Below are 17,520 nucleotides of genomic sequence, written 5' to 3'. Positions count from 1 at the left end.
TGGCCTCTAAGGAGAGGGTTTTATCTCTACATTTTTAGTGATTTGTATTTCTCTTTCAAGGAGCTCCATGCCTTAAGGCACCCCAAACGCTCACAGCACAAGAAGGTAAGGTTACACGAGATGCTGCCGACGAGGACAAAAACAACACAACAGGGCTGGGGGTCGGGGCAGCTTCCGATGGCAGCCGTCCTACCAGACAATTCACCTCCGTTAGGAGATTTAATTATTATCCGTTTCCTTGGTTGGGACCGTATTCTCAAAGAAGCAGGGCGCCCATCAAGCGCCGTCGCCGCATGACAGGCTGCGGCGCAGCCAGCACCACTGCCCCGGCGCCTGCCAACCAGCCAGATGCTGCCACATATTGGCATCTGGGGCCTGGAAAAGCAACCGCGGTCTCCGTTTGGCGGCGGATCCTGACCCCGACGACTGAAGGAGACAAAAGGAGGATAGACGGGAGAGGGGGGCGGAAATCTCTTCTGACAATTTCACTGGTGAAGATTTAGACAAAAACCTATTGTTTAACCGCTCTCTAAATGAGTAAGTTTTGGAGGGGGGGGGGGGGAAAACCCTACACCCGGCATGTTCTAAATGCTGTCAGAGTCCAGGGTGCAAGGACAAGGGATTATTTATGAAAAGAAATAATGAGGAAACCAGATGCCTGCCTTTCTCAGCCCTCTGCGCTCCAGTCACCCTAACTGGGCATGTGCAGCGCTGCTCATCAAAGACTTCTCAGCCTGAAATCGCGGGGCAGGCAGTGACTAACTCTTCCCATCTCCGCCACTTAGCAAAATGCCCTCCCTGTTTCCCAGGGGGGCTCATGCAGTCGATCCGGGGCACAGCAAAGGCCGAGGGAGAAGAGTTGCCTGCCTCAGCCCAGCCAGGGACAGTAACTGGACGGCCATGTCAACTGCACCCACCAGAATAGCATTATAATACCAAAAAATAAATAGCCTATTTCTCCAACGCTGTGGCTGAAACCTGACAGGTAGGCTTAAAGTAGGAAAGCAAATCAGCTCTCTATACCTGCTTTCATGAAACTGGCTTCTCTCTGTAACGGAAGGGCAAACTCCTGACCCCAGCAAAGTCAATGGGAAAACTCCCAGTGATGTTAATGGGGCCAGGATGTCACACTGTGCACTGACTTTACCCTAAAAGGTCCATTAGTTCAGGACTCTCTGCAGTGTCACAGAGGTGCCTGCAGGGAGCTGGAGCAGCCCAGGTCCTTCTCTGGGGAACTCACCTCTTGCTTTGCCTTACTAGGTCTCAGCTTTGCTGGGCCTGGTCACGGGGGACTTCTCTGAGCTCAACGCAGGCATGGGGCTCTGAAAAGAAGGAGCCCAAGGAGGCAGAGTGGTGGGGAAGGCTGTAAAAAAAAAAATTTAAAAATCTAGAGAAAGGATATATGCCTCTTGGCTCATGGTCCACGCCGCTGAAGCAGCTCTTCTCCATGCCTGGTTCGTAAAGGAAGATTATGAGCTGGCAAACGTCAGACCACAGCGCAGAGGCAAGTGGAGCGTAGCTGCCCAGCGCCGTGCTCTAAATCATGGCACAGCACCGGCCCCTCTCGTGGAGGCTCCTTCCTCGTTATCCCACCACTGTGCAGGGCACTATAAAACTCTCGTTATTCGCACGCTGCTGGGGTAAGCTATTTCCTTACCCTTTTACAACCTTCGTGCTTTCATTTTGTGGGAGTAATCCTCTCTCTTGTTTTCATCGGTGTGTGGGGATAACAGCTGCATCTAATAATCCACTCCTGGGTCCCAGCATTTTGGGGTGACATTTCAGAAACAAAGGCATAGAAAGAGCGGGAAAATCTGTGACTGGGACTGAAGGATGCAACACAGAACATGGATGGAGACGGCTGGGCAAACCTAGAAAACACCCCAGGGATAAATGGCTCAGTCCACGGAAGGGGACGGGAGAAACTGCTAGAGGTGAGGTCATACGGAGTCAGAACAGCTCTGTCTCCAAGGCAAAGCAAAACGAGGTTAGCAAGGCTTTGCCGAGGAGGACCGCTGACCCCCGCAACATCTGCTCTTTCCCTGGCTGGCCTGTCTTTATCCAGCTTCACCACTTGCCAACTGGCTTGTCTAGCTTATTGCCCCCAGAAGGGACTTTTCCCAAACTCGCCAACCTTAGGATCTCAGCAGCGAAGCATCAAGGCGACCGCCTGCAGCCTTCCCAAGAGGACGCCAATTCCCCGCTGCCCGGCATTGCACGCTTCCCCAGCCCTCCTGCCCATCTCGATGCCACTGCAGCCCTCCGGCAGCAGCTCTAATCCCTCCTGATGGGTCCCTGGGCCAAGAAGATGGAGACAGAGCTGCCTTTGGAGAAGGAGAGCCTCTGGTCTGCCAAGAGGTGGTGAGGTCCTGTTGGGGCAGCACGTTAAGCCATCACCCACCGCCTGGAGTCCGGAGCATCCTCTGGTGCGCCCTGATTAGCCTCCTCTGCCCAGCAGCCTCCTGCACAGCACTAGCAGGAGGTGGGACCACCTCCACCGCAGAAGCCGGGATTTTCTTGAGGACACCTCACCTTTGGGGCAGGGCTCTCCAGCTCAGCTCCTGCAGATGGCTCGGGCAGCAACCAGCCCTCCGGCGCAGGAGATGGCTGCACGCTGCCAGTCTAAACCACTGCTGCCAGCAGCAGCTGCTCGGCACCTTTTAAGCAGGTCCTGTTCTCCCTGTGGGATTTGGCTCTGCCACCCCTTCCCAAACTGCAGCTGGAGCCACACAAGGCGGCCTGTCCTGGGGGGCTGCCTGAGCCTCTCGCGCACGCCCCATGCTGCAGCTGCCAGCGTCTCCGCTGCTCTTTGGCCAAGCCCCTCGCTCCCCCGTCTCGCCCCCCTCACCTCACATCAGCAGGAGCTGCATGGTCCAGCCCTGGAGATGAGATCCCATGAGAAGTCCTTACAGGCAGAGGGTGGCCAAAGCCCCAGGCCTGGTCTGGTCCTCGCTAAGCCCCAGCCTGCCATGTGTTGGTGGGTACATGCTAAATAACAACCTTAAACATACACAGTGCCACAAGAGCTAGAGCCCACAGGAGGTCTGGGCACGCCATGCTGTGCAGAAGGCTGCTAGGCAGAAGCATGGTGGACAGAAACAAAAGGCACCGGTCACAGGAAGGTCCTCTCCAGCAGCATCTCCACACCCCGAGGATGCCATGCAGCACGGACAGGCAGTCCCAAGGCAACGCGATGCTGAGATGAGGGAAGGGGCAGCGTTTAACAGGCCACTGCCGCAGAGAGACAAAGAAATCCCATCCATGCAACTCCCTAGACCCTGCCAAAAAGCTGTGGGGCTCCGATGTGAAAGCCACGTGCGGCTCGTAGAAGACACACAGAGCTGAGGGCCAGCTGCGAGAGCTGCTCTTCGGCCGCAGACACTGCCGACCGGCAGAGCGCGGGGACGGGCAGCAGCCGGCAACCAGAGCTGAGCTCACAGCAAAGCCCATGCAGAAAGTGCAAACCCCAAGAAATCAAATGTACTTTTTCATTTTATTGCTAAAATCCCTACCATAAATCTCACCAGAGAGGAAGTTTCTGTTTTGCCAGCTTCCTACTCGGTGTCCTTGAGAAAACAAATGACACCACACTCAAAAAAGAAAAAAAAAAAAAAAAAGAGCCCATAGTGGTTTACTTCGCACTTCCCTGTACCTTGTTATGCTGAGTGCTTCATTTAGAGAAGGCTGACCTCCCAGCCTTCTTCATCCCAGTGCCCTTCGCTGCGGGGACGCACCAAGGAACAGGTTTAGCACTGGAGAGAGGAGCCGGGTGGATGTTCCAGCGCAGGTAACCCTGCCGACTCAGCATCCCAAAGGTGTGCAGAGAGTCAGCGTGACAGTGACTGCTGTCTGAGAGGTGATTTTCACAGGAGATATAGGAGCTGTGCTACAAGCACAGCCGCTGTGAATACAGCCATTAAAAGCGAACAAAGTTATGCCCCTTGTATTTCATCAGATGCAATTTCTTCCCTAGGTCTGGGCAGGGGCCCTGACTCACCTCACAGCAATTCTACCCAAAAGCCCTCAAAGGTCTTGTCTCCCTGCTTTTCCTAGTAGGACACAGAGAAACATCACAGGGTGGTTCAACAGGGTGCAATGAATTACCACTCTGAAACGTCCCAAGTGTGTTATCTGCCTTACCTGAACACCCACAGGGGAATAGGAAAATCTATGAGCTTATTTTACTGTGTTTTACATAGACTCTCACTAATTCCTGTGAACAAAATGGCACTGATTTGTTTTGCTATCAGCCATTAGGTGTAGCTGAAGGAAGGTGGAATGGACTTTGCGCTACTTAGCAATCAACAAAATAAGGATGTGCACCACAGGGCTTCATAAGAGGCACCAAAAAGAAGATATCTAGAACATTTTCAAGATGTAAAAGCCAAGGAAAAAAGCATTGATTAGGTCTGAAGGACTGTCTTCAAGAACTAAATGCAAAGTTCAGAAACCCAACGTCTGAATTAGACTTGAAAGGTTTTGTTTATTAAAGGAATACATGTAAACACCAATACAACATAATACACGTTGAAAGAAAAAAATATATATAGAAGCAAAATTTTCTTGTGCAATTAACTCCAGACTGTGCTTCCTTTAGCAAAACCATTATGTGAGTCAGCGGTAAAGTTACAAAAACCAGTAGCATCTCAAAGGCTCAGTTCTGGCAAGCCATCTTGCTAAGTGTCCCCTTCCTCCCAGTCTCCGTGATCTAGATTTCCTCACTACTAACATACTTGAAGAAGAAATATTTATGTGTCATTAACTAAGCCGAGTGCTTTGCAGTGAGAGTGACTGGTCCTCTGGTTTCTGCTAGAACAGTGTTTTCCTTCTGCTGCTCGCAGAAACCAGCTTGTGCTCCTGTGCTATCTTATCCTGCCTTTACTTGCAACCGACGCACGGGCACAACCTGGACAAGAGAGCCTGTTAAAGTAACACGGAAAATATGTTTTTTTACAGTTATCGCCCGGCAAATGCAACGGGACAGATCAACATGGGCAACAACGTTATCTGGTGGCCGGGCTAGAGAGCCCCAGGGATGGAGTCAGGTGGCCCAGGGAAGGGAGGCTTCCCTTGAGCAACCAGCCCTCTCCAAAGTCACAGCCGGGGCAGCGCTGGAAGGAAGCTCCGGATCAGCTCGATCTCCGCATTAGAGATTTCCGACCCGCTCGGCGCAGGAAGTTGTTCCTGTGGCTCACCTGAGGGAGTTCCTGTTATGAAGCCAGAGGGTGGTAGGTTGAAATACAGTTTCTGAGAGTGATGTAATCTTGGACAGCACTCCGTAGGCAGTGATACTAGTGACCTGGTTACAACCTGCGGTGTTGTTACAGCCCCTCTGCTGGCCTGCTGATCACAAGAAAGGGAAGAAAGAAAAAAAGAGGGGAGTGGAATAATTTAAAAAGGAAAAAAAAAAGTTTCCAGATTTCCTTTGTTTAAGTGAAGCATTTTCCTTTTCCACTTTATTTGAATACACCGACCTGGTGTCTAACAGATGGAGACTGTGCAGATGCACTTTTGGGAGTGCCCATAAAATACACTGCTAAAATACAAATGGAGGGATATTTTTTTTTTTTTTGAGTTGTAAATTCAATAATCATTGCTGTCACCTCACTTTCCCAAAGGAATTTGCCCTTTGTTCTCCGGATAAAGCTGGGGAGAAGAAGAAAAAGGGAAAAAAAAAAAAAAAAAGAGTGAGAGCAAAGGGAACATTTAGGAAAAACCCCACAGATTCATAATCTGTAAAAGCATCGCAGCGTACAGCATTGTACGTCAGGAGCCCAGACAAGCCTGGCTGCTTAGCAGCAACAGCAGCGCACAGCAAAATATTCCGCACGTCTTATATTCTTCTCCCATTCTCCAGACCTTTCTAACAAACAAACAGGTCAGCTAATTGGCTCACACCCAAGTCTTACCCACTAGGGTTTGCTCAGAGATGTCACTTAGTCATTTGGCATGAGCAAATCCCAGGCTTCTTCCTGTTCGAGCAGCAGAGTGGGTGAAGGCTTTCTTTGATTTATTAAGACTATTACCAAACAGGAGAGTTTCAGAAGCTTCCTCAAGCAGAAGAGCACGGGCAGAAAGGTTTTTTCCTGAAGCAGCAGCTAAAAATAGGACACTTAGAGGAAGTAAAGTTCATTAAGTGATAAAGTGGTGGCTGCAATAATGATCAGAGTTTTTCCTTTCTTAATCTATACATTTATTTATGTAGCAGTATGTTTTCTTACTCCTTATTAGAGTGCTAAAGCAGTGTTTATCCAGCTGAGGAAAAGAAGATTTCCCTTTCTGTAGTGACTTCAACACGTAGCTCATCAAATACAACGGAGTCAAGAGTTTTAAACAGACATTGCCAGCCAACAAAGTACAACATTTGACAGCATTACTTGCTTTTTATATGCTCTTTCCACAGTGGGAAATGATATGCCATTTTGAAGACACATTCCACAGTATTATGCAACAGCTTTCTTAATTTTTAATGGATATATTATTTTTAATGTGTCAACTTTTGCATAAAGCATTTTAGTGTTTTATTCAGCATATACCATTAATAAGTTATTTGCTCCTTCCTTCCCCCGCCCCCCAGAGCTGCACTTAGCATAGGGAAATGGTCTATTGACACTATGAAGATACTTTCAACTGGCAGAGTCTATAGACACTTCCATCATCAGACAAAGCACCAGAAGCACATTCCTGTTTCTACTGGCAGTGCTAAACACGCTGTCCAGGGGTTTCATCACAAACCACCCTTTGGTGAAAAGACTTACACACACATAGCAGCCAGTTGCCGTAAAAATAAGCTAGCACCCTGTACAACCAGTGATTCCTGTTAAAAGTGGCCTCATTGCTCCAACGTCCTTTAGTCATCATGTCCAAATGGTCTGGGACATCCAAAGGAAGCAAGTCAGGGTCCTTCTGTGCCAAAGAAATTTGTCCGCTTGACCTGAGTTTGTTCAGAGGGTACGCATCTCTCATCTCAGCAGATCTGCCCATTCTATAAGGGCAAAAAACGGATGAGATTTGATGTCTTCAACACCAGCAACACCAGCACCAAGACGCTCCGCAGGATTAAACTGTAAAAGCTTGATATAAAAAGAAAAATATATATATGATTCAGTGAGTAAGAACAAAAACAACTGCTTAAAAGTTCCAGAAAGGTCTAAGGTAAGGGACATCCTACCGTTTTCCTGCTCTATGAATTACTTTCAAGAGTGCGAAAGCATACTTGAAATTCCTAAAATCTAGTAAATGGAAGAAGACTTTCTTTTCCTTGAATCTCAGTGGTACAGTCTTCAGAGACTACTGATCACAGCATGCAATTCCCTGAAGCACTGCACATCAGGACTTCATTTTAAGTGTAACCTCATTTTAAAAAAAAAAACAGAGAGCAGCAGTCAGAGCCTGCATGGGTAGAACTCTGGACACCACGTCTGCTTCATCTTAACCTTTGCTCACACCACTGCGTTACGGCTACATCAGGGACAGCGGTCTGTAACTTTCCGTTTCATAAATTGTGAGTTGGTCCTAAAATACCAGGATATTCCAGCCAGTTCTCTATTTCCAAAAAAAAAAAAAAAAGTTGTAAAGAGTCCTACAAATGGACTAAAACTGAACAATCAAAACCCCACTGAAAGAAACAAAACAGTGTAATGGCTTCATGGAAATTTCCTAAAATTCAGCACCTCGTTTGCTTTTCAGTTGTACATCACATGCTGAATTCATGTGAAGAGGAAATCACAATATTTACATCTGTTTAAAGATACCGATCCATATAAAAGGGAATGCAAAGGTAACACTCCAAAGAGACTAATAAAGACACACAAAAATATTTTGCAGTTTTAGAGAACTGTTTATACTCTATTCAATTACAGCCAGTACAAAGGCATGATTTCTTTCTTGCTTTTTCTGCAAGAGCTAATAGGATAACTTCTCCCAGTTGTCACTTGGAACAGTGTGTATTCATATCTTAATGCACTCAACTTCTAAGTGAGTCTACATCCATAAACATAGGAATTTACACATTTTAAGATGGCTCTGCTATTTACAGTCATAATGTCACATCGTAAAGGTAGCTTGGTGACAGTGAACAGTGCTGCTCTGGTATCTTCCACAAGCCAGCAGAAACAGATGCGGCCAGGGTCTCCCTGCCTTCTGCCGGAATACAACCGGCACCAGCAAGGGGAAAGTAAGGAGTTTGTCCTTGCAGAAGAACTTTAATCTCAGAAAGCAGATGCAACATAAATTGCAATAAATACCTATTGAAAAGTAATCTTGCATGTTTTGTTGGTAGCAAAGCCTGGAGGTGCCTGAAAAGAACACTGGGTGCAAAATACAAAACCAACATAAAAATAGCAACTTCATCTTTCACCAGAAATAAACAGATCCCTGTTTTCTTAGAAGCTGGCTAAATGAAGGAGGTGTTTACAACGAAGTCACCTGCACTGGAAGCCACAGCAGGAGACAACGTCTGACACAGTTTTCTGTATAGCTGAGCACTGATCCCAGAGAGTTATTCTGTGATGCTTTGACCTGTTTACCCTTGGCAGTGGGGGGAAGGAAAGTCGCAATGACAAATTGCTATCCATGCCAAGAGAGCTTTCTTCCTTTTCCTGACAAGGCTTCCTCAACAATGAATGGCAGCTTCCTTGGATAGTCACACAACAAAAATGTGATTTACTATCTCATATAGCCAAACCTCCACCAGATAAGTCACCACCCTACGCTAGAAGGCTCAACCTAACAGGCACTGGGATGACTGTTCTCTGAACAGATATGGCCTTGTAATACATCTGTGAGTGGCAGAGATATATTTGCCACTTAAACCACAAGTGGCAAAAGAGCCACTCTTTGGCATATTGGAAAATAGGCAATACATGAGTCTGCAGCCAAGAACTGTCCTACATGGGCAGGGAGAAGTGGACTGGACGACTTCATTTGTCTTCACTTTTAGTCCTAATGGGAGGAATTGCCTTCCTCAAGTGTGGCTTTGCTTTCCCTTAGCCATTTGAATCTTTTACCACCTGTGGCTGAGGGTAAGAATCTGCTACCATCTAACAATGCAGATGATACAAAAATGGCAGTTTTCTTTAGTCACTTCCCTTTCTACCTTTGCCAGACTCACCCAGACACATGCTTTCACCTTCAGTGACTTCATGCCACCTAGTCAAAATAGTCAAATGTCTAGTTCCATTTCTATCAATCGTTTCGCAGTATGGCACAGAACTCAGTCACTGAATTTTCAAAATCTTTCCTTCATTTCTTTGAGAACTATTTTTTCCACTCTGCTCTGTTCAAATGTACATCTAAGCAGTGTCATTATTTATGCACCCACTAGCAAAATACCCTTCAAAGCTGAACAACTCAGTTCACATAAACCCCTTACTCTACTCAAGTGGAATAGGTCAGATCCAGGCTCCACTTTGTCAGTTAGATCAAAATTAACCTGAAGTTCAAGACTCCCTTTTATTCCCTCAGTCATGACTACCTAAACTAAAACCAGCAGTCAATACTAATCCCATTCATTTGAAAACAGTGTAGCAGTCTGGAAGGTTGTCTATGTTTTAAGATTTCCTACTCTGCCTTTTGTCCAACCTACCAGTTATCTTCTTATTACAAAAGTCATTGTATTCATAATTTAAAGTACTTTTCTTAACAAATGGCATCTAGAAGGTTTCCTGGAGGACAGCTACAGATTTTCAACCACAGCAAGGTCATAACTTCCAATCAGTGTGTTACAGGTTTCATAGTACTTAAAGCTATCTTGCTGAATTGGCATCAACATTTTTTAGTTTAATTCAATTCATTACAAATATTTCCATGAACATTTAGGGCAGAAATCCTAAAGTTCATGCATCACTAGCAGGTGTTTTCAAAGCACTCGGCATTGACCAAACTCATTCTTTGAAGAAATGGCAAAGCACTCCAGATTTCTACAGAGACACCTGGCAGCAGAAGTCAAAGTTTCCAGATGCAACAAGACAGCTGGGCAAAATTCATCAGTGCTGACAAAAGACTCATCCACATTCCTACGAGCAGCTTTCTGGTTTTACATTTGCTTCACCAGAACAACTCAGGTAGGTAAGTATTTCTCCAGTCTACACATGTACCTATAGAAAATAAGTTTTCCCCTCAATTACCTGCTGAATCAGTGACCTGGCCTCCTTCGATACATGGTCTGGTATACTTAAGGAAGTGTGAGTGTTTATTCCTGATGGATGGCATTCAACCAGAGGCTGGAGAAGAAATATTAAAAAAAAAAAAAAATTAAAAAAACCCAAAGCATACAGATACATTTATTAATTAAAAAAATTGTAGTGTTGGATTATCTCCTAGTATGCATGCAAATTAGCACACAGCTAAAATTTCAGTGCTTCCTACTATGAAGTACTGATTCCGGGAGGAAAGTCTACAGGCACTGATGTGCCCCTGGAGATACCGTTTTAGAACATTCACATCTTAATGCTTGTGCTTTATTGCTCAAACTTGAAGAGTCTGAGAATTTGGTGGACTTGGCTCTCTTTGTGCAGAAGTGTCAACTAACCACCAGTTTGATTTGTCTCAAAATACCGAATTAATATATAACAGCAACATATGGCTTCTACACTGTCCCAGGAAATAATACTGAAACTACTGGGGCAAAAATTTTGTAAATGTACAGAAGGAATGTTAGAGAAATTTGATTTCACTGTGGTGAAGAGGGCAGTATGGGTTTTGGTTATTTTTTTTCAGTCTTCAGTTTTATACAGCTTTATCAAATTTTTCTGGTGAACCTTGAGCATGTTTCATTTCTCTGGTGCCACGCAGACCAAGCAAACTGAGGGTACTCAGGTGGGCAAAGCACATCTTGGAAAGACAGGCACGGGAATCACAATGGGGCACACCACTTGTGAGAAACTACTGGCCAAGAAGTCAGTTTTATCAAGTAATTTTCGCCCAGCCCTACCTTCCCGGTGAGGAGTTCAAAAAGAATGGCACCCAGGCTCCACCAGTCACAGGCTTCCGTCTCTTCCAGGATAGCGCCAACCTCTAAACATGAGACATTTCAATTAATATTAAAAAGGTCAGTTACACCTTCAAAATTAACATATATTTACAAGGTGACTGTTTAATGCTGACAGAACATATACTAAATACCACAGAGCTTTCATTATGCCTGCAATTTAGTTAGCCCTTTAGCCACCTACAGATTGCATTGTTCAAACACAGCAACACTATACATTTCATGCATAATTTGCCTTTTCCATGCATAAAACAGGGCATTTTCAAGAATTGTAAGCATTACAGTTATGATTCTTCTATACTGGACTAAAAGTGGACAGTGACAGACAGTAAAGCAAAAACGTATTTAGCCAATTTACCCTGGGCAGAAGAGGTGGACTGACCACAGTGGCCTGAAGTATCCATGAAAGCAGCACAAGGGAGGTTATAATAGTCTACCACATGCCTTAATTTTGTCTTAGAGGGCGGGATTCGTCTCATGGGTAACCCACACCCTTTGCTGGGATCACCATGGGAGGCTTTTCACAATAGCCTCTCGTGTCTCTTGGGAATCAGATAGACGCTAAATCTACTTCACACAGCCTAATCACAGTCAGCAACTGTGTATGGCTACAGCTCAGCCCAAATTGTACCTAGGTACAAAAAGTTGTTTTCCCCAGCATCCAGCCAGCACCCAACACTCTCTCATTGCTGCCCATGCACAAGAGACAGCGGAAAGATGAGCTGGGAGTTAGAGAGTCCCTTGCCACACACATTCACATACTCAATAGCATGATGCATGCAGAAAACTTGGTCTTCACTGACTCATGCTTTAAACAACAAAAATTACTAAATACAAACACATTGCGCTGTCTACTCTAAAACAGGCAGAAAAACAGATTGCAATGAAGATGAAATCTTCATTTTGACTGTCAAAAAAAATGCAGAAGCTGCACTAAAATAGCTTTGGTGGCAAAAGCCACACCAGCTCCCCAGCAGAGGACAACAATTAGCATATAGTCACATAGCCACTGCTGTGAAAAGCATTGTGGCATGTTCGAAAAATCTTGCTCATCATTTTATGGAGCTTAGCATGAGCACGGCCAAGGAGAATTACAGATGAGTCACACTCCAGGGTCAGGGAAAGGAAGGTGGCAGTCCCAGACCTCTCCAGATGCAGAGACGCACCCCCAGGCTGAGCTCAGGCTGCCCCCTCCGGTGGCTGCCACCAGCTGGGAGAAGCCCAGCACCATAGGGCCAGGCTGAGGCTGCTCTTGCAAGAGCAACAAGGAAGGATGGCTCAGACGTTGTTTCCTTAGGTAGGACCATCCCTCACATTGAAAAGTTTATTACAGCTAATGGTGTTTGAATGCCTAATACATCACTATAAGGGCACCAGGCGTTAGAATTTATTCCATTCCCTACAGACTAACACTTCTATCAGTATCAAGAAACTTTTACAAAGATATAATGGCAGCCACCGCATGAGGAACTGTATCAGCATAATTACACGCATTTTTAAAATGTTTTAAGATCCTAGGCAAGCACCTAGATTAAGTTGAAATTATGGTAAATTGAGAAAATTTGTGTAAAAATCAAAATCTGTTCTTGCAATTTAATTTCACATCTCTTCAGGGAGGCAGACCTTTTAGGTAACTGTCCTTTAAAAAAAAAAAAAAAACCACAACGGCAAAAACACCCCAAACTCGGGTCTTTACACTCGAACCAGCTGGCTAAAGGATTTCATAGCATCTCTTAGTGAAATCTGCTGAATGGAAATACCTTTCCAGTCTGATTGTGATTTTCTAGCGCTGTACGTTCCAATAATCTACATTCAAAAAAAAGACAACATGAATGGGAAGTAAAATCTAAAAACAATACTTTAGGCTTCTTTAGAGCAGAGTTTTCTTTCCCATGTGGCTTTAATCCTGTGGATATTCCAGACTGAGACCTTTCTTCCAAACAAGTGAAGATTTTTATTTTTAAACTAAATTCCACAGTTATTCCAGAATAAGGCCAGGAAAACCAAGAGTTAATTCAGATTGACTGCTAACATTCTCAGTTCCTATACTACCATTAGGTTCCTCATATTGACAGATCTTAAATTTTAGAATAATGCCACAAAAGGAGATAATCCATTCTTCTCCAAAAGACATTCAGTAGGGATGGGCCTCACGTTACAGCCCAATATAAAACAATATTCTAAAGGTGAAAAAAACCATCATTCCGAGCACAGGGAAACGAAAAATTACAAAAAATTCATTTCTGAATTTTAGCATTATTTCCTTTTATATTGGCAATCACAGATGCTGATCCAGTTCTTTGAAGCACCAAAGTTACACTGTCTTATTTTGCAGAATCACACACTGTTCATTACAGGACGTTGATGTAACCTCACTTACGTCACTGATGAAGAAAATGGACACAGATTAAAAATCAGAAAGTAAACTAGAGTCCCCTTCTGTAAAATCCAAGCTTATATTTTCAACTGTGAGAACATTTTCAATAGATGCCAAGTCAAAACAAATGTCATTGCAGACCTTTTAAGGGAGCAGCACCGAACTCTTCCATCCACTTTTGATGGTGACCAAAGTGACACAAGTGGGATAAATTAAGGACAGTCAAGTAACACAGATTTCTCCCTGGGCTGAAGGGTTCTGGCTGGGTTCTCGTGCACACAGCACGAAACTGCGTGACAAGTCATCTGAACCAACACAGAACAGAAAATGGAAAACTCAGCTGACGGGAACATCTGAATATCCTGTTTTACAAAAGCTAAATTTTAGCTCAACTTTTCTACTGTTACCCAATGCCTGCTTTCCTGTGGCTTTCCCTAGGTCCCAAAGTTTCCTTTCTTCAGATTAAAATAAATGTTTTCCTTAAAAAAAAAAAAGGGGGGGGGGGATCATTTTTAATACTACAAATAAACATATGTTGTTTACATTCCCTTACTTCAAACAGGTCACATTACTTCTGATCCAATACACTGATCATAATAAATTCAGGATATCACATCAATATTACTGCGTTTTATCTTGACTACACATCATGGGAAAATTTAGAAACTATAGATTATGAAGTGCTTTCAAGTGATACAGAGTAGCTAGCTAATGTAATATACCACATAGGGCATATGCTTTTTTTAAAGCTTTAATATTGCAATAAATCTGAACTACAATATCTGCCTTCACTAAGAAAACATTTTCATCTCAATCCATCAGCAAAGTAATTTAGACAATAAATGGTAGCGACCCATAAGCTTAAGTGAATAACATGAGGATATTTGTGCCAATTCTTTACTTCATGAACCTTGAAATCAGGGACCTTATCCGCATTTATACAAACAAACACGCGCACACATGTGCACAGTGTTGGTGTTCCTAGGACTAGCAGTACAATATTTGCAGGAAAAAAAAAAAAACTATCATTCTCAAATACAAAATCCTTTTCAACTGGAGAAATAAAAAAGTAGGGGAGGGAGGGGAAAAATCAGTAGCTCTTCCAACTTTACTGCAACTTCATTAAAAGAAGAGTTTTCTTCTTTCTCCTTTCCTGATGAATGCTTATATGACACCTAGCACCAAGTAGCACATGTCACCAGCAATGCTGAATTCCTGCAGAGAAGCAATTTCAACAGCAGCCGTTGGGGTAACTGAAGGGAAGGAGATTTGTAAAGCGCTATCAGGTTCAGATAGAGACAGATGGTACAGGTAAACACCTTCACTACCCAGCACCCTCCTCCTTCCAGAGCAGCTGGTCTCAACCAAAAGGCCATTTCTTTATGGTTTCCATACTTATCTCAATATTTGCATTATACACAGTAATACCTTACTTCCTGATCAGGGATACGTAGCTGCCAATGCTCTGTGTTTTTAAAACAGAAGCGCCAGTTCTAAAGTAAAAAAGCAGAACTTCACCTCTCTTGAACACACATCCTCGTTACCGTAACACCAAGGCTGATTTTCTCATTCCTTCTACAGGACCTTAACCTGAAATATACCCTTCATGGTGAAGGATTTCAAAGGCTTCTAGTACCACACCTCAAACATTTTCTCCCAAATACAGTTTCCTCCATGGCTGACAATAAGGCCTCAGGGCCAGCACACAGAAACACTAGTTAGCATAGAAGAAGCCAGGCTTAAAGGTGGACTTAGACGTTCACTGTGCAACTCGGGCCAGATGGCTTATGAAACACCAAGAACATAAAAAAAAAAAAAAAAAAAAAAAAACCACCAAACCAAAAAACCACCACCCTCAAACAAAAGCTTTGCCGGATAAACTGTAACATCCGAAAAAATGCATCTCAAGTCAGCTCACAAGAGAATAGGCTGTAGGTGGAAGTACTGCTTCTACAAACACCTGAGAGTCAGGAAGGGCTTTGCACTGAGGTGGTTTTCCTGGAGTTAAGAAGGGAACCATTTGACTCTTGCTGGATTGATAAGAATTTCAAAACCTGAGGAGGCCCTTTCCCTTACCGCTGCGTTTCAAGCAGAAACAGCAGACCTTCGAGTATTGTTTCTCTACTGATAAGAAAATAAGGAGACCCATCTGAACTACCATCAGGTCTGAAACCGTTCAGGAAGAAATGGACTTGTCCAACATCCTGAAAACATCAGACGCTATGTTTTCCCCTTCTGTGGCCATTAAGATAAACAGTATTGCACAAAAAACCATTAGAGTCGCTTCGGAAATTCTATTTACCTTACACTCATTTAATTTTAAAAGCTTACTATTTTGTCATATTTTAATATCTATATATGTAAAGAAGCATTTGCAGAGAACCAAGTAAAATGAGTCCAACCTAATTTACTCTAGGCAGACTCAGTCAGCCAAGATATCATAAGATACAGCCACTAAATAACACATCACAAGCAATCTGGCCATAATGCTTTGCCTAAAATGCTTTAGCAATTTATAAAACACAGTACTGAACCAGCTATAGTTAAGTATAAAAAGTTTATCATGGTCTTTAAACAATAAAGTAGTGAGGCAAGTCCAATGAATATCTGCTAAGATCAAATGGAGTATGAAAATAGGAAGTTTCATCTTAAAGGTATTCAAAAACGTATGAGCATCTATGTTCCTCTTTGGAAGGAATTTTCTCATGTCACTAAAAGGAAAAAAAAATAATAGAGGGAACTGCGTTCTTTCTTCCTTTTAGCAGCCCAAGACAGAATTAAAACTTCCTCTAAAATAATCAGGTAAAAAAAAGACAAAGAAACTTTTTACTGCTCTGTTATCAAACCAAAGTAAACACCAATTAACCCTTCAGCTAGCTCCATTTATTTTCAAAAGGTATATTCTATACTATCTTCAAGTTTTAGCCCCATTTGTAATAATAGCAATATTTTAAAATTTTTAAAAAGAAAATAAATAAAAACCCCAAACAACCACACCACAGAGGTAAATTAGTTTCTTCCAGAGTTAATAACTGGTTTTTATGTCACTCGGACTAAATTATTAGATTTTTACAAATTAACAGGTTCAGTACATCTTTCTCCTTATTCTAGTTACAGAATCTAGGAAAAATCACAAGAACATGTACTTCACCTGAAACATGCAGTGTACTTACAACAAGCCTGAGTGCCAAACCTCGTGAGATTATTTTCAGAAAATACCCGATTCTCTCCCCAAACCTATGTCAATTACCTACTCCAGGTTTGTGACATCTTGCTATTTTGGGAGCAGTTGGTTGTCACTGTTTTCTGTGGGACACTCAGGTGTCTTTGGAGAGCTGCACCACTCCAAATGGCTGGTGTAAAGGTGTTACTCCCAGCTTCACAATAATCAGTCGGTTTTCTGCAGCTCCAGACCTTGCCTCTTATTCACGCCAGCCATATATTTTTCATGTTAATGTTTAGTCCTGTTTCCTATTGCCAGGGCTTTTCAAATCAAGCTTGCCCATCCTTCTGTCTGTGCTGCTCAAAGCTCATTCACCTGCCCTGATTTTTCCTCTCCTTTTTAGGATTATCCTGAGACATTAATATCATACAAAAAGCTAGGACAGAGTCAGAGACAAAACCTAGGAAGTCCAGTCTTACACTATAACCAGGAGACCAGCCCACCCCTCGACACCTCTCGGGGTCAACGGCACTTTAATCTACCACAGTTATTTTGCTTCTTAAGCAATCTACTCAAATTACTATAATACAGAATAGTAGATTTAATGAGCGCCTGCAAACTCCTACTGAAAAACACATACACAAATAATATGCAGGTTTTCCAACATCAAATATCTATTTGGTAAACAGAGACAAACCATTTTTTCCTTATTCAGTAAATAAAAATTATAGCATACAGGCTAATAATAGCAACCTAGCAATTTTTATTTTCATGCCATATGTTTTAGGTTATCAGCTGCACTTTGCATCTGTATTTTCAATTGTCTAAGAGCAGAAGTGACATCTTCATTGGGAGAATGAAAATCAGGTTGCACATTGAAACATTTTGTCTTTTTAGGAACAAAATCCTTTACCCACAAAGCCGCCTTTTTGCTTTGTGTACAACTAGTAGCAGGTTAGATAAAACCAAATATACCACATATTTACGTGC

The 17,520-nt window shown here is 43.3% G+C and overlaps 1 protein-coding gene across 6 annotated transcripts in view; it reads right to left on the bottom strand.

Moving 5' to 3' along the window:
* Positions 1-4,466: 4,466 nt before the first annotated feature.
* RPS6KC1 (ribosomal protein S6 kinase C1) overlaps positions 4,467-17,520 on the bottom strand; it is a 95,394-nt gene continuing 82,340 nt past the window's right edge. For all 6 annotated transcript variants that reach the window (XM_074163644.1, XM_074163653.1, XM_074163670.1 and 3 more), the window contains 3 exons: positions 10,934-11,016; positions 10,128-10,223; positions 4,467-7,073 (listed from right to left, as the gene is read on the bottom strand). In XM_074163644.1, coding sequence (XP_074019745.1) covers positions 6,963-7,073; positions 10,128-10,223; positions 10,934-11,016 — 290 coding nt within the window. In that variant the 3' untranslated portion in view covers positions 4,467-6,962. The remainder of the gene's footprint in view (positions 7,074-10,127; positions 10,224-10,933; positions 11,017-17,520) is intronic.

This window comes from Numenius arquata, chromosome 2 (assembly GCF_964106895.1).
Source record: "Numenius arquata chromosome 2, bNumArq3.hap1.1, whole genome shotgun sequence".
NCBI lineage: Eukaryota > Metazoa > Chordata > Aves > Charadriiformes > Scolopacidae > Numenius > Numenius arquata.
This window is presented reverse-complemented; position numbering and strand designations above follow the sequence as displayed.